This window comes from Cibotium barometz, chromosome 51, assembly GCF_041138505.1.
Source record: "Cibotium barometz isolate CiBa-2024 chromosome 51, ASM4113850v1, whole genome shotgun sequence".
Lineage (NCBI taxonomy): Eukaryota > Viridiplantae > Streptophyta > Polypodiopsida > Cyatheales > Cibotiaceae > Cibotium > Cibotium barometz.
The window spans coordinates 35,799,257-35,824,355 of record NC_141096.1 but is presented as its reverse complement, the minus strand read 5'-3'; the positions used below and the strand labels follow the sequence as shown (position 1 = coordinate 35,824,355).

The 25,099-nt window shown below is 45.3% G+C and overlaps 1 protein-coding gene across 1 annotated transcript; it reads left to right on the top strand.

The window, feature by feature from the left end:
- Positions 1–6,640: 6,640 nt before the first annotated feature.
- On the top strand, positions 6,641–24,355 carry LOC147609588 (uncharacterized). The gene is made up of 5 exons (XM_086787895.1): positions 6,641–6,769; positions 22,556–22,623; positions 23,155–23,224; positions 23,639–23,793; positions 23,885–24,355. Exons 1-5 carry the CDS (start codon positions 6,656–6,658, stop codon positions 23,952–23,954), a joined length of 477 nt encoding a protein of 158 aa, XP_086644021.1. The 5' UTR covers positions 6,641–6,655; the 3' UTR covers positions 23,955–24,355.
- Positions 24,356–25,099: the final 744 nt, after the last annotated feature.

Below are 25,099 nucleotides of genomic sequence, written 5' to 3'. Positions count from 1 at the left end.
ATAATCAAGAGGTGGAGAAAGATGCACTTCTCCCCCGGCTGGCCGCTTTATGAGGAGAATGCTGTCTTATACAGGGGGAGGGGGACTGGGAATAACCACACATGTGGTCTGTAATGCCAAGTGGGATTGCCACCTCTATCGGTGAGAAAAGGGCTAGGCTGCAGAGCCTCAAGAAAGCTTCTCGCCACTTCCGCATCATGCGATTAGAACCACCTTGCAACTTCCCCCACTGATCGCAGAGGGTATGGATGATGTTGAGCCAAATGCTCCTGATGGATTCCGCAGGCGGAGTGTGGGTACCCTCGATGGCTTCGCTGCATCTAGCTCGCCATATATGCTAGGCTGCAATGCTATTGCGAATCTCCCATCTCTGACATGAGCCCGGTCTCTAGTGGTCAGTAGATGGAGCTGTGACTGGTATTGCCGAAATGCGGAGGTGAGAGACCTGAAGGGTAGCCCCTCACCATCCTCCTCATAGCCCTGACAACCTCAGCCTTTGTGGCCCAAGCGATAGTGCCCCATGTAATGATACAGGTCGAGATCCTGTCCATCGTGAAGACGCAGAGAATCCGCTGCCAAACTTGCTGAGCCTTCAGACAATCTCAAAGACAGGGTCACTGAGACTCTTGAGGGTGGCCGCATCTCAGGCAAGCTGTTGGTCGACCTCCAATGGCCAACCACGTGCCTACTGCCAAGCTCCTGTGTGCCATTAGCCAAAGAAAGAGGGTGATCTTTCGAGGCGGAAAAACTCTCCCAGAGGCCTCTTCCAAAAATCCAAGAGAAAACGCCAAGAGAGGCCCTGTGATTGCCAATGTATTGCTGTTGCTGGGGTGCCATCAATCTCAGGCATCTGAATCTTGCGGCCTAGCCGCGCTGTGTATGCAAAAAAGGGGGCATCCAGAGTCTCCTCCCGATCAGTAGAATCACGCCAAGTCCACTCTCCCAAGGCCCACTGGAGGGGCATTAGAGGTCGGCTCTCCCAAATCCATAACCACCAAAGTCTCTCCCTGGCCACCTTGGCCGGCGGGGGGTCTATGTGCCACTCATGTGCCTGGAATCCAATCACCCTCATCCTTACCCTCTGTAAGGTGCAGCCACTGAAATCCTCCAAGGGGGCTCGGATCTCTCTAATCTGGCCATGGGGACCAATAGAAAAAGTGAGCAAACCACAACCCTCATCCGCTCCATGGACCACCAATAGAATATCATGCCTAGTAAACCATGCCTAGCCACTGTGGGGGGCCGGGTCTGAGATAGGTGTCAGCCACTCCTGAGGAATAGGAGAGTCGATGTCGAGGCTGAGCTTGTCTCTTACCCCGGATCCCTGCCAGGCCTCTTTCTTGACCTCCGGGGCAATTGCCTGTGTGCAAGCCAATCTTGAAGTGACCTCGCAGGTCCTAGGCTCAGCCTCAGAGGAGCGTAGGCGGGAGCCATTGATCTAGAACCCCACGATCCGTTTACCCAGTGGCCATATGTTGGGGGCCTGACCTCATTTATCATGGGGCGCGTTATCGGAGCTAGCTGCCTAACGGCCAGCCTAAGGTGATCCCAAGCTCGCAGTAAGCTGGCTGCAAATCTGTCCTCAAAAGTTGGGCTAAATCTGCGGGCCCACATCTCTGTGAAGACCATTTGGTACTCGATGGCCAGGGGCCCCTTAGGCTCGGGGTACGGGCTGAAATCCGGGCCAAGAGGAAGTCCTTCCAAGGCTCACTACCGCGAAGGAGTCCTCTAACTATCAGCTTGCCCAGCAGGACGCCGCGTTGAATAGCGGGATCAATGATGCCTAGGTTCCTCTGCGTTGTGATTGAATGATTACTCTCCATGCCACCTAGGCATCATTGATCCCGCTTTGAATAGCGGGATCAATGATGCCTAGGTTCCCTCTGCGTTGTGACTGAATGATCACTCTCCATGCCACCTTGCCCCGGGCATGCCTCCCGTCATTGCAGGCCCGCAAGAAGTTCCAGATCAACCGCTGTACCTAGCCAATGCATGCCCAGGAGAAGGCCCAACAAGAAGTAATGTACCACATGGTGGCAAGAAGGACCTGGTTCACCACCACCACTCGACCAGCCTATGCAGAGTTTCGCAGAACTCCAGTACAAAGCTTCTTCTGAATGCTTAGAAGAAGAGGAGTGAGTTGCTGCTTCGGAGAGATGTCGATGCCTACTTGGCATCCAAGATAGTGGATATAGGAGTGCGTCTCGGGGATCCACTAGAAAGCCTCAACTGGATGCTAAGTCGGGGCGGGTGCAGAGCCTACCCCAGAAGCCACACGACTTGTGCGAGTTGATCTGTGCTCCTGATGCGCGGCAAAAGATATTGATTGCGTCAGCAATCTCTGGAGATTCCCAACATCTCCTGAAAGCTAAGCTGCTGTGTCATTTGCCAATTTTGAGTCCAGCAGGACCTCTCGAGTGCGGAGGTGGAGACGCAATTCTTCTAGCCCAGTCTCCTGAGGTGAGAGAAAACTACTCATGGCTTTGGCGACGAATGGAAAAGGTAAGGTGCTAGAGGACAGCCCTGCCGGACCCTTCCTCTCTCTAAAAGATTTAATCTCTGATTAGGCCTCTCTCTCTCTCTCTCTCTCTCTCTCATCTATGGATCCTCGAGCTATGGAAGCTAAATTCTTGAGCAACCATGAGAGAAGGAGATGACTCAATCCGACTATTGGTGGCAGCAAGTTGACATTCCTTGACAAGGATGATGGCAAGAGGGCCCAAAGGGCTTCAAATGCAAGTATTGTGCATTCGAGAGAGGTGGAGTGGTGGACCGTGTGAAGGCTCATTTGCTGGGGGTCACTGGCCATGGCATTGGCCAAGTGCAAAGGAGTCTTCGCAGCTGATCTTGTGAGGATGCAACGGGAGCACCAACTCTACCCGCTTGTATCAAAGAAGGACAGCCAAAACGTACTTGCATCCACATTTCCAACGAATGCAACATCGGTTGGGCTTGCTGGCAACGCAAGAGGTCGTGGTGCAACCACAAGTTGCGGAAGTGGGGGGAGTGCAAGCACTCGGTCAATGTTCGGCACATCATCGGTTTCAAATCATACTGCCTCGTCGCAAGAAAGAGGTAAACAAATACCTCCTCATCGCAAGAAAGAGGCAAACAAAGTACCTTTACATGCTGCATGGCACCCTCAACGCAAGGCCACAGGTCGATGCATCTGTGGCACACTTTTTTTATTCATGTGGCAGACCATTCAATGTTGCACGATCTCCTTTCTTCAAGGAGATGGTGGCTGAAATTGCATCGTTTGGTCCCACATACCAACCTCCCTCCTATGATGCATTTGCGTGAGAAGCTGCTTGCTGATGAGGTCCTTATATATGATTATATCAATGATGCCCTTGTCCCAATGAAGCAAAGGTTGTCCGTTTATGGTGTCTCTCTTATAGGAGATGGGTGGAGGGATGTTTGGAGCCACTCTTTGGAGGGTAGCCTTGTGTCGTGTAGGGGTAAAGCCCTATACATCAAGGCAACAGAGTGTGGGGTGCAACAAAAGGACTGCACCGGTTCTTTGTGAAATGTGGAGTGAGGCTGTGGAGTATGTAGGTCCAGAGAATGTAGTACAATTTGTGTCCGATCTAGAGAGCACTAACAATGCTAACAGGAAGTCTACTCGAGCAACGGTATCCGCACATCAAATGGAGTCCCTGCATGGCACATTGTCTTAATAATTTGCTAAAAGATATAGGCAAATTAGCTTTTGCTAAGAGCAACATAGACACTTGCAAGGAGGTGATTACATTTGTGATGAGGAAGACTCACAATTATGTGAGGATGAAGAACTCATGGATGTTGTAGAAGAAGTTTGATTTTCCTATTGGCTTTTTTGTATCTTTCAAGTTTGTACTTCACATTTTAGATTTTTAAGAAGCTTCAAATTTCAGATTCCTATCTAAATCTCATTCTTGACTCTCTCTACATGTGTTTAAACAAGTTCAATTGTTGATGTGGCGTTTCCGTTTCACACCCCCCCCCCCCCTCTCTCAAAAATTCCGTTTCGTTTCTGTTTCCGTTTTCATTTCCCTGTTCCCCATAACTATGGATGAAACACCACACATGTCCGAATGGGAGCTATTGTCTTCTCAAAAATATTTATCCCTTCAGCGGAGAGACATCGGACGAAACTGTAATCCACAGGCAGCCCCAAGATCCTGGGGGCCCACCTGGGGACTATGGTAGGAGAGCCCTCACCGGGGAAGTTGCAATGGTCATCTCCACCGGCTTTGAGAATTGATGAATCAAGCGGCAGATGGAGCTCGCCGGTTGCCTTTGCTCCGGGTAGGGTGCTGCTGGAGGGCGACGGGAGTGCATTGGAGAGGCAGAGGGAGGGGGAAGAGTGGGCTCAAAGGAAGAGGACGGTGGAGGGAGTGGGGCGCTGGGGCCTTGGGGGGGGGGGGGGGAGGGGGTGGGGGCCGGCGATAGCGAAGGATGAGGAGGGCGTAGGCGTCAAGAAGACGCAGGAGGGGGGGAGCTCATAGATCCACGCTCAACGATGCAACTAGTATAGGCATGATATTCTCTTGACAGTCCATGGCGCGGATGAGAGCTGTGCTTTGCTCACTTTTTCTTTTGGACCCCATGGCAGATTAGAGAGATCAGAGCCCCCTCTGGATGATTTCACTTGCTACACCTTACAAAGGGTGAGGGTGATCCGATTTTAGGCACATGAGTGGCAGATTGACCCCCCGTCGGCCAAGGTGGCCAGGGAGAGACTCTGGCAGGTATGGATTTTGGAGAGCCGGCCCCTCACGTGCCTCGAGTGGGACCCGGGGGAGTGGACTTGGTGTGATCTTGTTGATCAACAGGAGACACTGGGTAGCCTGTTCTTCACATGCACCGTCTGGCTAGGCCGTAGGATTCGGATGCCCGAGGTCGACGGCACCCTGGCAATAGTAGCATACTGACAGTCACAGGGCCTCTCATAGCGTTTTCTCTCAGATTTTTGGAAGAGGCTTTGGGACAGTTTTCAGCCTTGAAAGATCACCCTCTTTCTTTGGCTATTGGCACACGAGTTTGGTGGTCGGCACGTGGTTGGCCATTGGTGGTTGACCAACTGCTTGTCTGAGGTGTGGCCTCCCTTAGGAGTCTCAATGACATTTTCTATGGGATTGCCCGAAGGCTCAGCAGGTTTGACAGCGATTTCTCCACATTTTCACGATGGACAGGACCTCGACCCGCATCATTTCATGGGGCACTGTCGCTTGGGCCACCGAGGTTGAGCTAGTCATGGCTTGCGAGGAGGAAGGTGTGGGGGCTAGCCCATCAGGTCTCTCACCTTCGCATTTCAGCAATATTAGTCCCAGTCCCATCCACTGACCATTGGACTTTGGGTTCGTACCAGAGATAGGAGATCTGTGACAGCATTGTAGCTTGGCACATCTGGCGAGCTAGATGCAGCGAAGCCATCAAAGGCACCCACACTACGCCTGCGGTTGTCCATTAGAAGCATTTGGCTTGATATCATTCATACCCTCCATGGCCAGTGGGGGGAAATTGCACGGTAGCTTTGCGGAAGCGGCGGGAAGCCTTCTTGAGGCTTTGGCGGCCTGGCCCTTTCCGCACAGATAGAGGTGGTGAGCCCACTTGGCACTACAAACCACCTGTGTGGTTATTCCCTCCCCCTCCCCTTGTATGAGATAGCCTTCTCCTCATAGAGCAGCCAGCCAGAGGATAAGAGATCTTTCTCCACCCCTTGAGTTCTTGATCCTCACATCGCTGATGGAGGCGAGTTTGTATCTAGCCCTTTGTGGCTGTTTTTTGTTAACTGATAGAAAGATTTTTTTCTCGCACGCGGAGGGGCCACCGGGGGGGGGGGGGGGTGGGGGTTGTTGTTTGGGGAGACATCCTCCGAGCATATTTTTCAACCTTTGAGCAATATCAATGGCTGAAGGCGTTTTTCTTGGAAAAAACGCCTTCAGAAAACTTCTTAAAGTTGGGTAAGATTGTCTGTGCAGATATTTTGTATTTTAATGTGGGTTTAGGCTTGTCCCATGCAGCCTGACTCTCCTAGAAATCATGATGTAGAACATGATATAAATACTGCGCATCAGGGTTTTCATGATGAAGCATTTTCTTTCAGCCGTTTAAGGTCTTCTCCATTGCAAGTCTCACATCCTCGAGAATAGACGTTTTCTTGAAATATTGGTGATCAGAATCCATGGTATTGAACAGAACAAACACACATGCACACACAAGCCTTGAGGCTGAGCAGAAGCAGAGGCAGCAGCTATGTTCAATATTTGAACAGCTTCTGCAGCAGAAGAAGCAGGAGAAGGCTGTCGGCGACGGCCGGCAGGTACAATCGACAGCTCACAAGGAGAGGCGACTGCCCTCTGCAAGAACAGGAAACAAGCGACGGCCCTCTCTATAGTAGGAACAGTCGACGGCCCTTTCTCCAGCAAGAACAAGCGACGACCCTGACTTTCTTGTCGCACACACGCTATGCACGAATTGACCACTGCTGGAATCTCTCTCTCACACACACACCCTTCTCTCTCTCTTTCTCTCACACACGCGTGCGCGCACGTGCACATACATATACATTCATGCACATGTGACACATGTAAATGCACACATATACATATGTATGTGTGTGTGCACATTCCGGTAGAATAATCTTAGTAAGGAGTATGCTATAGCAGTAATGGAAGCCTTGTTCCTTGTTTGTAATTTGCAGGATGGTCACAATGTGATCTGGAGCCAGGATTCGATCTCACAAATATTAAAGAGGACACTTACAATGCATAGCATAGATACGGTAACAATGAATCTATCAGATGACTAAATGTCTTGAATAGCATTAAATAATTATGCAACTTTGACAATTAAAAGCAGTTATAGCATTGCAATAAGAGAAAACTACTATAGGAGCTTTAATTGCTGTTTTTCCTTCCCCCTATGCAACTTTAGCATAAGGCCAGTTACACACATGGTTGCCACCTATCCAAGCTCAAGGATCTAAAGCTTTCTGACTACATGTTTGGAACAATGGGTGGGTTGTCTTTTCACAGCTTGAGCTGCCCATTGTTGAGGATGCTAACAGGGATGCCAACAAATGCCCATCCCAGGCTGGTTGATGGACGGACAACCAGCAGCGGACATGGGATGGCAGGCTCCCTGCAGCCAATGAAAGGGGTGGTTTTTGTGTGCAGCAGGGGTAATACTGCTGGTGAAAGTTGGTGGTGCAGGTCATCTGTTTGTTGGTGCGTAGGAGGTGTTGCAGCTAGTTCTGCCCATCACTTTTGAGGATGGGAGATTGTCCAATACAACACATGCATTGCATCTTTTATGTTTGCTTGATGAAGGTGTGAATTGTTTACTTGTATGGACATTATCAATTCTACCACTGGTGAAAGGATCTGGGTATCACCAGCTTGGGACTTAACCCGTGGGATTATGGTTTTTGGATCAAACTCAGAAGGATATGGAGTTTCGTGAGACATCATTGGGACCTGTTCCCATGTTTGAACTCATCCTATGGACTTGGTTATGATGGAGTTTTGGTGAGACACATTGGGACTTGTGCCAATGTTTGAACTCATCATATGGACCTAGTTTTTTTTTTCCGAGAAAAGATCATTTCATTAGTTATATAAAAACGCCCGTAGGGCTACAAAAGATCCTCTCCTGCTCACAAGAAGAAACAGAGCAGTGAACAAAGCAAGGCAGCCCGGGAGACTCTCCCTAGGTGCTGAAAAGTAGAAGCCTCAGTAAAAGGAACTGAGGGGCTAAATCATACAATAGGAGGGGGGAAAAGCCAAACATTTGGCCTGTAATGCCAACGGGGGGACCCCGCGTGCAGGGTATAGAAGGGGCCGCTGCGCCAGGTGGTGTGAAAGGCCTGGCGTTGCAAGATCGCCTCATCCGAGTCGCCCCGGATGCGGTCATACTGTCCTCGCAGGGTGTGGATCAACTCCTGCCAAATCCCCCGTACAGTCTCTGCTGGTGGCTCCAGTCTCCCCTCAAAGGCCCTGAAACACAGGGCCCACTAGGTGAACCAGATGGTGAGGCTGCTGAGGAGCTCCCATCGTAGATCCCTCTCGTGTGTCCAGCTGGCGGACGAGAAATCCGGTGCAGGAACGAGGCGAGGCTGGCCCCTAATGAATCTGATGGCCTGGCTGTCTTGCTCCGTCTCATAGTCCATAGCAGGCCCTGACAAAGTCGACCAAGCAGCGGCACCCCACGTATACATACCCTTTGGAGAGAGGGGGGCCAGAATACGCAACATCCGCAACCAAATCTGCTGCGCTTGAGGGCAATCCCAAAGGCAATGTCTCTGTGTCTCCATAGGGTGGCCGCATCGGACGCAGGCCGCCGGAAGACTGCTATAGACAAGCCAGGTGCCAACTGCTGAGCCCCTGTGGGCGACCAGCCACTGGAAAGTCGAGATCCTGCGGGCCTGTCAACTAGCCCAGACATATGGACCTAGTTGAGTTTCGGTGAGACATGGTTGGGACTTCTGCCCAATGCCTAAATTCAACGTTGTGGAGTACAAGCTTGGAAGATGGGAGTTAGGCCAATACAATAGTGCATTGAACATACTTGTTTGACATGTGACATACACGTGTGCACACACACGTATGGGAAGGGGTAACAGCTGCAACATCATTATTGGCACCATTTTTGAAGATCCTCTCATGCAGGTGGTCTCTAGTTCAAGGGTATCCGTAGGCCACCCATAGACGTATGCATAGCTAGGGCTCAGGTTATTGACCTATATTCAACCACTATGAGGATAGATGAACATTTGTTGGTTTGGATTCGGTATACAAGTTTCATTTGCATGATGTATTGGGCAATTCGGTGGATTACCCACAAGCTTGTGTTAAAAATTCTTCATTCGGTACTTAAATATCTTATGAAGGGCGGGGAAGGGGGGGTGGGGTCACCCTATCTTCGGCCCCAACGTTGTGTTCATGGTCTTGATATCTCGCTTGGCACATTCTAGTGCCTTGTTCATGGTGGTGGATTATTTAAATGCGATTAAAGTTTTGTGGTTCATTTAAGTGATCAAATAAGTTAATGGTTAAGTATAAAGCACTCCTCCCCAAGGATCACCTAATGCACATGCATAAACAAGGTTAGAAGGGTGCATGCAAGCTCACCACCCAACTGTAGGTCGCATTTGCAACCACCCTTGAGCCAGGGGCTAAGGTTCCACTCCCATGGGCCAAGCCAGTTAGCCCTGGCGTCCCATACCACCTGAGTTTGTCCTAAGGGACCCTCGGCAAGATTGCTTGTGATCGCCATGTCCATGACAAGAGTGTGACTGCTCTAGTCGCTCCGACCGATAACAATCAATAGTAATAATAACCCATGGCCTTACTTATATAGTGATAAGTGCCACAATAAATAACCATCCAGTCATAAATAGCGTGTTCACATGGATTTATTAATAATTAACCCTAGCCACCCGTATCCGCAAACCGACCGATAACAATCAATAATAATAATAACCCATGGCCTTCCTTATATAGTGATAAGTGCCGCAATAAATAACCATCGAGTCATAAATAGCGTGTTCACATGGATTTATTAATAATTAACCCTAGCCACCCGTATCCGCATGCTCTTCCTCTGATCTTGGGGTCCCCTAACCCTACCAGATTAAGCCCTAATTCCAAGGATTAGTGTTAGGTACGCTGTCACCATGTGGTCCCTTCACCAGTCTTGACCAGTGTTTCACACATAGGGCGGAACCAAGGTGTGAACGGGGATTTTCCACAGAAGAAAGCTAGAGCATTTTACTGGCATGGTTTGTCCTGAAAGATGGCCATACAACAACATGGGATTTTATTCAATAAAGTGACTTATAATGTTTAGAAGTCGATGTGTTCCCAAATCATTAAAGACGGGCTGGACATATTATTATTTTGGTCATGGACAGGTGAACAAAAGGAGGCACCTAGATGAAACTTGGGCATCAAGCCAAGAAAAGCATAAAAGTTGATATTTTTGGGCTAAAACTTGGAGTACAAGCCAAGAAAAGCATAAAGTATTTATTTTGGGCCAACCTGGTTATTTTTGACAAAAAGGGGAAAAGCACTTCAAATATAGCTAGTCGATCCCTCTTGGAGTTTCTCTCTCTCCTCTGCTGGCCGACTATAGATTCTCTCTTGCGCTGGCCGTACAACAACTCCTAGTGATGATCTCTTGCGCTGGCCATACAACAGGGAGTTCTCTCTCTCTTTTGGCCTTGTCATGGACAGATTTGGGCTTGTTTATGGAGCAGGGGGTTGATTTGAGAGCTCTTTTGGGGCTGATTTATGGCTCTGTTTTGGGGCTGATTTGGCACGGAACTCAGGGCTGTTTTGGGCTCCGTACCGGGCTGTTTTATGGATAGTTTATGGGCTGATTATGAGCTGGTTATGGGACTGTTTTGAGATAGTCTTCGGATGGCTTTTTGAGTGCTATGTTTGTATCTTGGCTCTAGATTGAGATATGGCAAGAGATTTGTGCTGTTGCTTTGCGGAAAATCCGGTGTTGTAGGCACCCGCACCTTGGTATCTTGTAAAAGCTTCTCTCTGAATAAAGTTGTTCCTACGGGTGGCTGGCCGTTCTGGCTCAGTGCGGTCTTATTGTATTATTTATGGTTCTTCCGCTGTGTTATCATGCTCTGTCTCTGGTATTTGAAGTGTTGGTTTGGTCTATTATTGTCGTTCCGGGAGTCCCTCTATTTGAGACTCTGGTATCAGAGCAAAGGCTTTCTCGGAAGCAAGAGGCTTTCTTCCAACAATGAGAAAGAGAAGATCAGAAGTGGAGACTACACTGACTAACAGTTTTGCTATCGAGCTTATGGAAGCAGTTATGAACATGAGGAGTAGATAGCTTGGTCTAAGGATTTATGGATTCACAGATTTTATCCTTGAAATATGGAGTTGGTTTTATGTGTTCGTGTTCAGCACTCTTTCCATATGGACTATTGTGGATTATAAATCAAGCTTACGAGTAAGCTATATGGAGCTATATCTCAAGATACCTTATGTGCATGCTAAGGAGATATTTCTTTTGGCTTCATGACGAACCTGGCAAAGATAAAAGCTAAGTATACTTTGAGTTTTACAAAGTTGCTGCTTTTTGCAATTCATTGCAAGTGTTTTGGACACTTAACCCTTGTATGCCTGTACAAGGAGAATTGTGTGTTGTTTGTTTGCCTTGAATTGTTTCAGGTAAACATTATGGTTGAAAAGCTTGGGTTATATGGTTTTTCTTACGGATATGTCCAAGGACTATGGATTGAGTTTTTGGCTCCTTTTGGTTGGATGGAGTATGTTTTTTTGGTTTCCTTTATTTGGGATACGAAACTCATGGATATTTCATGGATCGAGGATTTTTCTATAGATTTCTTTTATCGGCTGAAATGCCTGTAAACTATTGACGGGGCTAAAATGCTTGTAAAACTATCTGTCGTGGACATGTTTATGGAGAACTAGGATATTTATGCCTGTGGCTTATTCTCATCTTATCTTCTACACTTGAGCCAACCTTTCCTTCTAGGTTTGTGATCAGGAATCAGGATCATAGTCACAGGAAACGATGGAACCGGGAGGTGGAAACATAGAAACTCATTTCTACGCGGTGAAAATGCAAAAACAGAAGAAAACAGGTGCCAAAAAAAAAGGCGTGTCCCAAAAAAATAGTGGCTAGCAAAAAGACGACTTGCAAATATTAACATGGTTGGACACCTGCAAAAAAAAACGCAAACATCAAAAAACGGCCACCTGCAAAAAGGCGACCTAAAAAAACGGCGACATGCAAAAAGGCAACCTGCAAAAAATGGAACCTACCAAAAAAAATCGTTGGCCAAGCCCAAGCCCGTTACACAAAAAAAACGTTAGCAAAAAATGCCCGTCAACAAAAAAAATGTTAGCAAAAAACGCCCGTTAACAAAAAAACGTTAGCAAAAAAAAATGCCCCATGATCTTGATGTATTTCACTGTACTACATAATGAGATCTCATTGAGCAAATAAATGTCCACTTCTTTTAATGTTTTTTAAATAGTTTGTGTATGTTTAATTATGTGAGTCCTACGGGCCTACTGAAGTATTTGTTTTTCGCGCGTTAAGTTTTACACGCGTCGTTTCTTGGCGTTTCCGTTTCCTTTATTTGGCCCGGTCTCGTTTCCTCTACCTGGCCCGGTCCTGGTCCGTTTCCCGGTCCCGGTGACTATGATCGAGATACCACCACGGAGTGCATGTGATAGAGTGAACTTGAGCCCACCTCTCCTCTAAGGTGTGTGGTCGGAGTACCAACACGGAGTGCATGTGGTAGAGTGAACTTGAGCCCACAAAGTATGTTTTGAGTACCGACATGGAGTGCATGTGGTAGAGTGGACATGACCCCTTGTTGGCTGGAGACTTATGTCTGCGCCGAGGGTCATGTGATCTAACATCTCATTGGCAGGGGACTGTGTCCGCGCCAACTGTGGATGGATTCATTCATGGAAGGGTGGTAACCCTGGTGAGTGAATTTTGTGAACTCATGGAAGGGTAGTTGCCTTGGTGAGTGAAGCCTCATGGAAGGGGAAACCTTGGCGAGCATGTTCATTCATGGAAGGGTGGTAACCCTGGTGAGTGTCGCATGAACTTATGGAAGGGGACTTGCCCTGGTGAGTGAAGCCTTGGGAAGAGGAAACCGTGGTGAGCATGTATGGTTTCATGGAAGGGTTGTTGCTGTGGTGAACCATATGGACATGTGAAGCATGTTTGGCTTGGGCATGCGTATGGATCATAGGGGTATTGCCCTTATGCAGTCCAATGGCATGGCAAGATGATTTGTGGCTATATATTCTAGTTACTTTTCTTTTGTAGGTACTTAAAGCTACTTATGGATTTATGAATTTATGAATATTTGGGACACAATTGGCTCTTGTGCCTGTGTCTAGTTATTATCTGGTTTATGGACTTATGGATATTTGAGACACAGTTGGTTCTTGTGCCTGTGTTTGGTTATTATCAGAGTTGTTGACTCGGGATATAGATAAAGTTTCAATACGGTTGGCTCTTGTACTTGTATCTGATTTATGGCTTTAATGCTGGAATTATGAAATATTTCGGATTGGCAGTGCATCTGCTATTCTCGAAGGATATCTCATTGGTATCATGTTTATATAATTGTGCACAATTGCTTTATAAGACGGAGGGGATGTCACCATTTGGTCTCTTCACCAGTCTTGACCAGTGTTTCACACACTGGGTGGAACCAAGGTGTGAACGGGGATTTTCCACATAAGAAAGCTAGAGCATTTTACTAGCATGGTTTGGCCTGAAAGATGGCCATACAGCATGAGCAACATGGGGTTTTATTCAATAAAGTGACTTATAATGTTTATAAGTCTGGGTGCTCCCAAATCGTTAAAGACGGGCTGGACATATTATTATTTTGGGCATGGACAGGTGGACAAAAGGAGGCGGCTAGATGAAACTTGGGCATCAAGCTAGGAAAAGCATAAAAGTTGATATTTTTGGGCTAAACTTAGAGTACAAGCCAAGAAAAGCATAAGTAGTTATTTTGGGCCAACTCGATTATTTTTGGCAAAAAGGGGAAAAGCACTTCAAATATAGCTAGTCGACTTCATTAAAAGGATCTGGGGGGCTTCTCTTTTTGCCATGCGCATCCCTTTTGGAGTTTCTCTCTCCTTTGCTGGCTGACTGCGATTTTCTCTCTCTTCTCTCTTGCACTGGCCGTTCAGCAACTCCTGGTGATGATCTCTTGCACTGGCCGTACAGCAGGCAATTTTCTCTCTCTTTTGGCCTTGTCATGGGCAGATTTGGGCCTGTTTATGGAGCAGATTTTGGGGCTGATTTGAGAGCTGTTTTCAGGGCTGTTTTGGGCTCCGTGTACCGGGCTGTTTTATGGACAGTTTATGGGCTGGTTATGAGCTGGTTATGGGACTGTTTTGAGACAATCTTCGGATAGCTTTTTGAGTGCTATGTTTGTATCTTGGCTCTAGATTGAGATCTGGGCAAGAGATTTGTGCTGATGCTTTGTGGAAAATCCGGTGTTGTAGGCACCCACACCTCGGTATCTTGTAAAAGCTTCTCTCTAAATAAAGAAGTTCCTGGGGGGGCGGCCATTCCGGCTCAGTGCGGTCTTATTTTATTATTAACGGTTCTTCCGCTGTGTTATCATCATGCTCTGTCTCTGGTATTTGAAGTGTTGGTATGGTCAGCCGCCTGCACCTGACCCTGCCCAACTAACACCGATTGTCCTGGGCCACCTACGCTATGCTACTTCAACCTCCCGCCATCTCCACATCTGTAGTCCTGCTTTCTGTACCTGGTCATCTCAAGCGGGTCAAGTTATCTCATTTGCAGGTATTTTTATTCCAAAAAAAAACAAAAAACAACAAACAACAAAATTGTTGCAGACATGCTGGTGCAGGTTCAGTGAATTTTGGGGGTTTGGCAAAATTCCCCTTTGCATGGAAAATTACAGGAGGCACCATTAGTATTTGATGTAGAATTGCCAAAAATTGAACATGCTGCTTTGGTTGGAATTTGGGGTTTTTTCAAATTAAGTTCAAAATCAGCAAATTAAAACTCTCCTAGTTGCAGAAATTTGGGGCTTTTGTGAAAATTGGGCAATTAATTGCACATTGAAGCAATTGTAGTGCATAAAAATTGGGGCTTTTCAGATTGGAGCATGTAATTGGGGATTACAAGGTGATTGTCACATATGTATACACATTGTGTGTAATTGGACAATTTGGTGCAGGTTTATACTTACTTTAGGTTGCAGGCAAAAATTTGCACAGGACATTTGGTTGCCTGCAAAAATTTGCACAGGACATTTGGTTGCCTGGCAGTGCACATTGGTGCTTGGTTTGCCTGCAGGTGTATTTTGTCGACATGGCTCAAAATGCTACAGATGTATTTGGTGTGCTCACCCAGGAGGACAAGTTGGATGGATCAAACTACTCCCTCTGGAGTTTCATGATCCGTAATTTGCTAGTAGCCAAAGGGCTTTGGGGCATCGTGTGTGATGACGACACACGCCCACTTACCATACAACGAGCAATGCCTCAAAGGGGAGGTGCTCAAAGAGCTCCTGAGGTAGAACTTGCTCCCACACAAGAGCAGAAGAGATGGGACTCTAGGGATGCACAGGCCATGTCCTTGATAGCCATTTCAGTGAAAAGGACTATTATTCCACACATTCGGTCTTGCAAGACATCGAAGCTTGCATGGGACACATTGGAAGCAATGTATCAAGTACGCAACGAGGCAAGAGTTGCCTACTTGAGAGGCAATTGGATCTTCTTTCTATGGATGAGGGTGACTCCATGTCAGATCATCTCACCAAAGTGAAAGATTGCAGGAACAATTGCTCAACATTGATAAGGTTATCCCTGACAGACAGCTGGTCACCAACACTCTTCATTCTTTACCACCTTCCTACTTGGGCTTTCACACCTCTCTCAACCTCTCTATGAGAGGAGATGGTGATCCCGTCACTTTTGAAGAGCTGGTGGGTTTACTCTTGCAGGAAGAGCAAACAAGAGCAAACCTATCTAGCAACCGTGGTGGAAGGCATTTACAGCCAAGGATAAGGGTAAAGCAAAGAGCTTTGAGCATGGGGGACAACAGTCTAGGCTGGTCATGGACAGCCCTCTTCTGGTGGTGAAAAGTCTGACAAAGGGGATGCAAACAAGCCTAAAAAGAAGGGCAAATGTCACTACTGCCATAAGCCTGGCCACTACATCAGTGAATGTAGAAAGCGGATTGCAAAAGAGAAAAAGAAAGATGCAGGCAATGCAGCAGCAGCAGACTCTTTTGATGACAAAGCACAGCAATCGGCTAATGTAATTCAGGAAGAGTACACTTTTTTGGTCACATGCACTGGTGACACACCAAGTGCTTCAGACCAATGATATGTCTTGCATTGCATCTGACAGACAGGATGTATCATGGTATTTTGATCATAGTCACATGGGACGCGAAATGGGGACGGGGACGGAAAAGATTGAGAATGGCCATTCCCTGTCACTATAGAGTGACATGGGACGGGAATGGGAACGGAAAGATGCTGCCATCCCATGTCACAGGGAATGGGCATTTTTAGACTCGGGAATGTTGGGGATGGCAGCATCTTCCCGTTCCCATTCCCATTCCCGTCCCATGTCACTTTATAGTCACAGGAAATGGCTATTCTCAATCTTTTCCGTCCCCGTTCCCCGTCTCCATTTCGCGTCCCATGTGACTATGTGCCATCCCCAACATTCCCAAGACTAAAAATGCTCATTCCTTGTGACTATGAAATTTTTGATAGTGGTGCTTCGAGCCACATCACTTCATGCAAAGATGTATTTCAGCACTTGGTTTATGCTTCAAATGGCCGCACTGTATCATGTGCAGATTATACCACATATCCAGTAAAGGGAATTGGCAATGTCATACTTGTTGCAGCCAATGGTGCCAATATATGTATGACAAAGGTGTTGTATGTTCCAGGGATAAAGAAAAATATGCTCTCCGTCTCAGCCATAAACGACCAAGGTTTAAAGGTTGAATTTGAAGATGGGAAGTGTTTGGTAAAAGACCCATCAAAGGGTTATGAAATAGTTACTTCCGGAACACGATACAAAGGCTTGTATAAGCTGGACAGCTATGACAAGCGTACTTATGATGCAAATACGGTGGCTGCCCACACTCCTGCTGTGAGGGGTGTATTTTGGGAAAGATGCATCGAAAACCATTTCCCAAGGATGGAGCTGTTAGAGTTGAAAGTAAATTACAGCTCATACACAGTGATGTATGTGGTCCAATGCGGACACCATAGTTGTTACGAGGCGCGCCTCTAACGGTTAGAGGTGCTAGAGGCGTACGAGGCGTTCGAGGTGTACGGCTGCCTGATCGAGGCGTCAACAAATTTTTTTAAATTATTATTATTATTATTATTATTTTGCTGGTTTGAGTCTTTAGACGAGGGCTTTAAGGGCCCAAGGCAGCCCCTCTCACACACACACTCTCTCTCTCCCTCATTCTCTCCCTCCCTCCCTTAAGCCTTTTTCAAGACCCAAAGTTCAAAGTTTAAACTTCAGACACACTAGGATGATGATGTTTTTTATACCCACTTTTGGAGCTCTCTCTATACTACCGGTTCATATCAGTTCATTTCATTTTACTTTGTACCCTTGAATCTTGATGATGTATCCAGATGATGATGATGGACTATTTTGGTCTCATAGGTCATTTTGGCCTTTTGCAGACGTTTAATACAGCTTTCTTTCTTTCACACGCACACTCTCTCTCCCTCTCATACACACCTTCTCTCTCCCTCCCTCCCTCAAGGCTCATACATACACACTCTAGTCTCTCTCTCTCTCTCTCTCTCAACTTTCACTATATATATTATATCTATCTATCACTCTCTCTCTCTCTCTCTATATATATAACTTAATTTATTTTTCACTTGGCCCATCCTATTTCTTTTATTATTTTTCCATGCCCCAATAATCAATTAACTTTTCCTAGCCCATGTTTACATGTATAAGTGTGTTCACATGGGCCCTTTTCTTGCACCTTAATTATTCATCAAATTAACTGCTTTTATTAATTTTTGGCACATCTTAGAGGGTTTCATGAATTTAGGTACAAGTGGCATATACACATATGCACATGTGCACATTTTGCACATTTAGGCTTAAAATCATATATATGAAATTTTTATATTTAATATTCCCATTTATTTGACTAATTTCTTGGGTTTTCTATGAGAATTGACTCTACGTAAGTTGGACTACACATGCATGCATAGGCCCTAGGTATAAATTTCAAGAGTTAATTTCACACATAGTTGTTTCTCGTACGCGTACGAACAGGTTCGTACGTACGAGTCGTACGGTACGATACCGTACGAATTCGTACGGTACGAGTTGGTTTTTTTTTTAAATTTTTTTTCCTTGAAAAAAAAATTCCAAATGCTAAAAAAAAATAGAAACCCTGCTTTACGAAGATCCCAAATGCTCGCAATACTTCGCAACTTTCGTGTCCACTCAGTATTCCATATGGGGTTGTGGAGAGACCTAAAAAATCTGGCGAGGTAGACTGGTAGTGTACACTTGATTGGTAGGATGAGAGGGAGAACATTTGGACATGGCCATTTTGATCTAGAGAGGAGTCCCTAAACTTATCACCCTAGATGCACTCCTCGTATTTGTGCAAGGACGGTCCCTTAGTCATAAACGCTACACTGGGAGACCTTTGGTATTGCATTACCCATCCAGGTTCTTTTTTGGAGACAATCGGGAGATCCAACCGAGAGAGACACATATCCATGTACTGGTTTCTCAAGCACTGTAGACTCCTCCCCTCCCAACCTTCCCTCACATTCAAGCTTGAAGCTCCATAGCTTGTAAGTGTAAAAAATAAAAACCGTATTTTATCGTACGGTATCCGAAAATTTCATGTCGTACCAAAAATTCCCGTACGGTATCGTATCGTACGGTATCGTATTTTCGTACCGTGACAACCATGATTTCACAAAAATGGATTTATTTACTTATTCTAGGCCAACATTACTCAAGTTTGTGATTTCTTTTGAGGCACATCATAAATTTCCTCTCTCTAGAATATTACTGAGCAATAAATATTTACAAGTCCTTGAAATACCTGTAAGAGGGGTCTTACACTATGGAGCTAACCCCCCGATAGAAGGAGGGCCATAAGGGATATCAAGCATGGGGGTAACTTGTAGAAGGCTCTGTAGATCCATTGGGCATGGGAAGGTGGCTCTGTGCCTGTCCAAGATCTCCTCAAGCTGGGAGTGATGTCTGTGGTGTTGGCGAGGTCCACGGAGTCGGGGACGTCGGGCTTGTTGTAGGGTGGTGGCCTGATCTAGAGTCACACCAAAGTGGGGTTTGGTGGGTGGTTGGGCACTCAAGACTGTGTGGCTCGATGAGGCTGTGGGTATGTCATCCATGGTTGGTGTGGTGTCCTCGTGGTCGAAAGAACTGAGTGATGGTCCTTGGGGTCGGGGTGGATGTCTCCCATAAGGTCTCGACTCTCTAATTAGTGAGTCTCTGTGGTGATGAAGCTCTAATAGGAAGAGGCCTAGGCACTGCTGATCTGGATAATCCATGATCCTGGATAAGGCTCCAAACCCCTCTCTGAAGATGAAGAGACAGTGGAACATTGGAACCTCCCTTGGATCTTATAATATACGGTGCACTTGCATATGAAGTGCTCCTCTGACTCGACCTCCCTCTGGCATATAGTGCATTTCCTCTCCTCACGAGTATCTGTATCGCTCTCCCTGTCACTATCATCAGGCGGTGCGATGACACCTGCAATTGGCCCATTGCAATCCGCATGGCATGTGACATGTATATGTGAAAATATCTAGCCCTTAGTATGAAACCATCCTCTGTAAGCACTCTACCAAGATAATATCATGTGCTGTGTATCATACAGGATATCATCATGACTTGAGGCCTCTCAATCTTCAGCCATTTGGCTGCTGTGAGATTGGGTGCCCAAAGGGGTGCTCCATACAGCAATGCCAGAGTGACCAAGGTGTCAAATAACCACATCTCGGTCCTTGGCTGGAAATGGGCCTCGAAGCACTGTCTCTCTATGAGAGCAAGAGAAGCATACCCTCGCATCAGTCTAGCCTCTGCAGCATGGCTCATCGAGAAGACCGGTCGGGTAAAAGTGACTCCCAAGGACGCACATGAGTGTGCAGTCTCCACTCGGCTGCCCATGTAGGTGAAACTCAGTCGAGATGTGAAAAAAGGGGATGTGTTGAAGACCATAACCTTGGTTTTCCCAAGGTTCTACTTTGAGATCCCGCTGTGCACAAAAATCTTGTTATGTGTCAAGATGCCTCTGGAGAATCTGCAATAAGCACAATGTCATCAGCATAAAGTAGTATGGAAACACGGATGCCTGCTAGTGATAAGGCTCCTCCCCCTCCTCTATCAATGAAGGCGGAAATCTCGTCGATGTAGAGGCCAAAGAGAGTGGGAGACAATGGGCATCCTTGCTTCACTCCAATGGTACTGGAGATCTCCTCTGATGATAATCCTCCTGGGCATCTCACCTGCCCTATGATCAACTCATATAATGCAATGATCCCCCAGATCATGTCTGATGGTACCCCCAAATTGTGGAGTCTCTGCGGTAGTTTGGCTCGGGGTACTGTATCAAAGGCTTTGTGGAAATCCACAAAACAGGTGTAAACCCGTTGGTGTCATGCTTTGGCCTCCTCTATGATGGCTTAGAGGGTGAAGATGTGATCCAAAGTGGAGAATGACCTGTGTGAGCCTGCCTACCCTGATGCTTTGTGCCCTTGTCTCTCTGCTAGTGTGCTGAGCTCCATCTCAAGTAATGACCGATAAGGTTTGGCCAGTGTGTGGCCAATCGTAATAGTCATGTAATTGTTGGGGTCCATGGGATCTTTGGCTTTATGGATGAGTGTGATGGTATGGGCTGTCCAGGTGGTTGGGAAGCCTTCCGAAAGAGCTCGGTTGAACATATGGGCCAGGCGAGAGGTCAAAAATCCCCCGCATGAGAGAGAGAGAGAGAGAGAGAGAGAGAGTGGGAGCACAATGGAGAGAGTGATTGCACAACACAATGATGAATGAATTATGATAAAACTTCCACCATGTACAATGCTTTTATAGGCACCAGTGCCCTTATCTTTTATCTCTTAATAAGAGGGTGTTCACACGTAAAGTGTTCACACCATTGGACACTACTAAATCTGAAACGAAAATATCCAACAGCTTAAGCCTAACTTGTGGAGGGGTGGTGTACGGGACACTAGGGCTTGGGTCAAGAGCAAAGCCTTGTGTTTGTCTAGCCTCAATCCGGAGTGAAGCAATGACTGGAGTCTGGGACGGGAGCTTGCCAGCTTCTTCGTCAAAGTCTCTAAGCTGGTTGGGAGTAAATATGTTTCTTGATGAAATTAATATGTAATGGAATGAATGCTTGATCACCTCAGCTTGATAAAGTAGGTGATATTTATTTTCGTTCCATGATTGTGCTTGGTATTTTATTTATTTAAAAACGAGTTCATCAAAGTTTTTTTATTGCTAATTTTTTGATGGGGCGAGGTGAGTTGCTAATGGATCGTGTTGATATTTGGCTGATGCATTTTTTCCTCCGCAAGGGTTATGCATACAGTCATTTGATAAACTGACGATTCTGAAACTGCTTTCTTATGTATCTTATAAGCTCAATGTTTGAAGCTAATGTGAAGACTAATCAGAAAGACCATGATTAATTTTTAGTGTGATGCCTTTACTCCAGCTGGGCAGCCTTGATAACCCACAATAAAGTGGGTGGCAGCCATGAAATGGGGACACCCATACTTGCCATGCATAATGTTTTTAGTAAGCATATGCTTGATGGAGCACCTGCTGAGCTATATGTCTAATATGCATTATGCAATCAGTACCCCACAGCAACAAGAGATGTTCTTAGGTGCGAGTGCCATTCCTGCATAACCAGACTAATTATTATTACTACAATTATTTTCTTGCCGCACACGCGTGGGGGAGGGGGGGGGGTGGGGGTGGGGTGGGGTTTGGGATTGGTAGAGGCAGTGACATCCTCTATAAATAAGCGGGATTTTCACTTTAAATGGCTCAGCTGGCTCCAGGATTTTAAAAGCTGAAATTGCCTCTCCTATTTCGTGGGAGGAACGTAAAGTTAGGATTATTGAGAAAATTTCCTAATTGGATTTAGAGGAGAACACTTAATGCTTCCATGAACTCGAGGAACAATAAGAATTTATTGACTTTTTTGATAGAATGTGGTATTAGGAATTTGTGAATTGCAAGGCCTGTTCATTTGTACCTTTGATGTCTACAAAAAATAAATTCTTTTATGAGAGCTGGAGAGTTTTTAGATAATATATATGTGTAGAACTTATCGTTCGTAATTTTAAATTCAATTAAAACAGTGTTTTAATTCAAACTAATCAATTCACAATTTAGATTTAAGGCCTCCAAGGTTTAACATCTTAACCCTCAAACCTAAAACCTCATCTCATGAGCAGTGGAAACTTTGCTCCTGGCCTTAAAATCCGTTTCCACATAAAAAAGCAAGAGCTGAGAGTTGGTAATTGATATATAACAAAATCAAACTTGGAAAAAATTGAACCAGATATGCTGAAACTAAAAAAGGCCGTTGTGTTTCTCCAAATTATAGAGTGCCAAAGATAAAAGTTAGTCGTAACCTCTTGTTCAATGTTGGTGTTCTCTCTATGTCCTATTCAGTGGCATTAGAAACTGAATTTCTTTTTTTTGCCAAAGTAATAACACCAACAAAGCTCATAATTACCATAATTATGTATTTGCAATCACCAAAATTATCATGACAATCAACATCATAGATTATTGACCACTTATTCTAATGTCATGTTCTTGACACGTGTTAAGTTGCACAAGTAAATTATGCCCTATACTACATCAAAGTATTTTCAATATTTTAGATGGTTGGTTTATTTTTATCAATGAGTTTGTGCAAGTTTAGGTTTGATTGTCATTTAGCTACTTGGATATGTTTTTGCTAGCTCATTGGTGTCTTATTTTTTCAGATCATAACTTTTGATAACTATGGAGTTTCTGGGCATCCAAATCACTCAGCTGTGTATCGAGGCGTATGGTAAGCTTCTAACTTTTGTTTTATGTGATGTCTTTGTGGTAGAAGTGGATCCATTAGGGTGAATTTTCCCAGTTTAAGCTGGCCACCACATTGAAACTGCAGCACATACATGTGCCATTCCCTTGGATTTAGTCCCTCAATCACCATTTCAGCCTCATCACTCAGCAGTAGGCACTGGTTGGGAGATTATTGGGAGCTTGACTGCATGGCACGTTTGGAGATCTCGTGTACAATTGAGTCCATTGAGGGCACCTTCCACATTTAGGCATTGCCAATCATTTGGTCAGATACTGTACATTCATCTTGAATAAAATTTCAGAGATCTTCCAAGATAGTGTAGTGTACACGAGAGGCCTTCATGCGTATTTGGAAAGATAACCCCTTCTTGGCTGATATAAGCTTTGGTATCTTATGGAACTTTTGAAGTCCTGACATTGTGAAAATGAGTTGGGAGTACAAACATTGTACGTCCGTGATATATACGAGAATTTCAACCATTATTTTCTGTTTGACCCTGTGATATCGTTGCAGTGCATTTCTGCTAAATTGTGCAAAGAATTCTAAGGACCAAGACAGTATCAACTTTGAAGCATGGAAGCTGGTATGCTGCAGATTACACTTTTCAGTATCGTTCAGATTGAAAAGTCTGGATGTACTTTATCCAAGTCTAGAACTGTATTTAATAGCTGCATAGGTTCTTATCCATGGTTCCCGGGGTCTGGGGAATATCAATCCCCACTCTTCCTTTGCAGTAAAGTCCCCCTTCACAATCTATGCCAATTCCTGCCACAGTTGGAAAACGTTGCCCACTTGTCAGCCTAGAATTCCCTTGTCCATGCTATCGATAACAGCAATGCTCTTTTTGTGCTGACCTGTTTACGTAGAACACTCTTGTCAGCAGTCACATCAACCCCCCTTCTGGCGACTCATGATGCCAGGGAATGGCCAGCTGGTTAGTCATTCCCATTTTGATCTTTAATGACTGAGTGGACACTTGGTGACATGATCTGTCCAGGAAAGTGTGAACATCACAGAAAAGTATGTCGGACCTGTATGTGCTTTGTACTCGATGTGGAGTAGTAGAAATACGACTCAAAGCCACCGCTTTTACAGCAGATATCCTTGGCACAACATTGCAGCTATGAGGCAACATGCAACACAATGGCTATGGTATGACATTTAACTATATCCGTGGTTTTTGTTGGAGCATAGGCATGTGTAGGTTCATAAAAACGCACTAACAGGGATGCTGCATTGGCAGGTACAGGCGCCTGTTTGTCATTTTTTCCCACTATACATACATAAATACACTCCACAAAATTGATTTTTGAGAGCCGCCTTCACATTTACATGGAAGCAAGCCCTGCATGCATACACGAATTTCATTCAAGTATAGAGACAGTCTGTGGTCCCAGAAGCATGCAATTTTTTGGTCTGGCTTGATCAACAAAGAATGCACACAGTGTTGCAGATAAGGGGAATGTGAGCTCGAAGTAAGCCAGATTAGTATACCCTTAGTCTTCAAAAGACTCGGAAGTTCTTTTTCTCTACATTTTGTACACGTTTTTTAGCCAGCAAGACAATTACATTTTGTACATATCATCCCTTTTGAAAGCCTTTTCTTTACTAAAAGTATCGTCACTTTTGATTGATACTTAATTATGAAATGTTGGAACATGAGTGGCTAAAGCAATTTTAGAAAATTATGGAAGAGTTGATGTAGATGGTGGAATTTTGTTTTTCTTTTGTAAACATGAAATTTTAAAATTCTTAAGTAATTTTTTTAGAGCACTATTTTTTGTGTTTTGTAGTATCACTTGATATTTTAACAACTTGAGATTTAGGGCTTATTGTTGCCACCAAAAAGTTCATGTAAATGTTGCAATGAAGGGAACCTAAGGGTTGCACTCATTAGCATGGAGTACACACGTTCCACTTATCATAGGGAGTAGCACCTATTGCACTCATAATGGAGTACACACATAGCTTCTCAAGAGGGACTCATTAGCATGGAGTACACACGTTCCACTTATCATAGGGAGTAGCACCTATTGCACTCATAATGGAGTACACACATAGCTTCTCAAGAGGGAGAAGTTCACCATAAAAGCTTAGCTCCAAAGAGTAAGAGTACTCATGAAAGTATAATGATGATCAAAAAGGGTACAATGCCCATAAGCCCTATACATGATATAGCTCAAGGTCCCCCAATAGTACACATGTAAATGTCCCTAAGCCCAAGTGCCTAGGTTCCATTTCTCATGTGCATGTGCAATGAAATCAACTTCATTACAAACCATCCCCTCCTACAATGATTTTGTCCTTGAAATCGAAGGGTGGTCATGTCCAAAGAAAGGACATATACAAGCGGCTATGTACAAAAGCCAAAAATCACATCCATGACTGAATGTCGAGGTAGCGGAAGACCCATACATGAATCACATGACCCGAGGGTCAAATGGAAAGGATAAAGAGC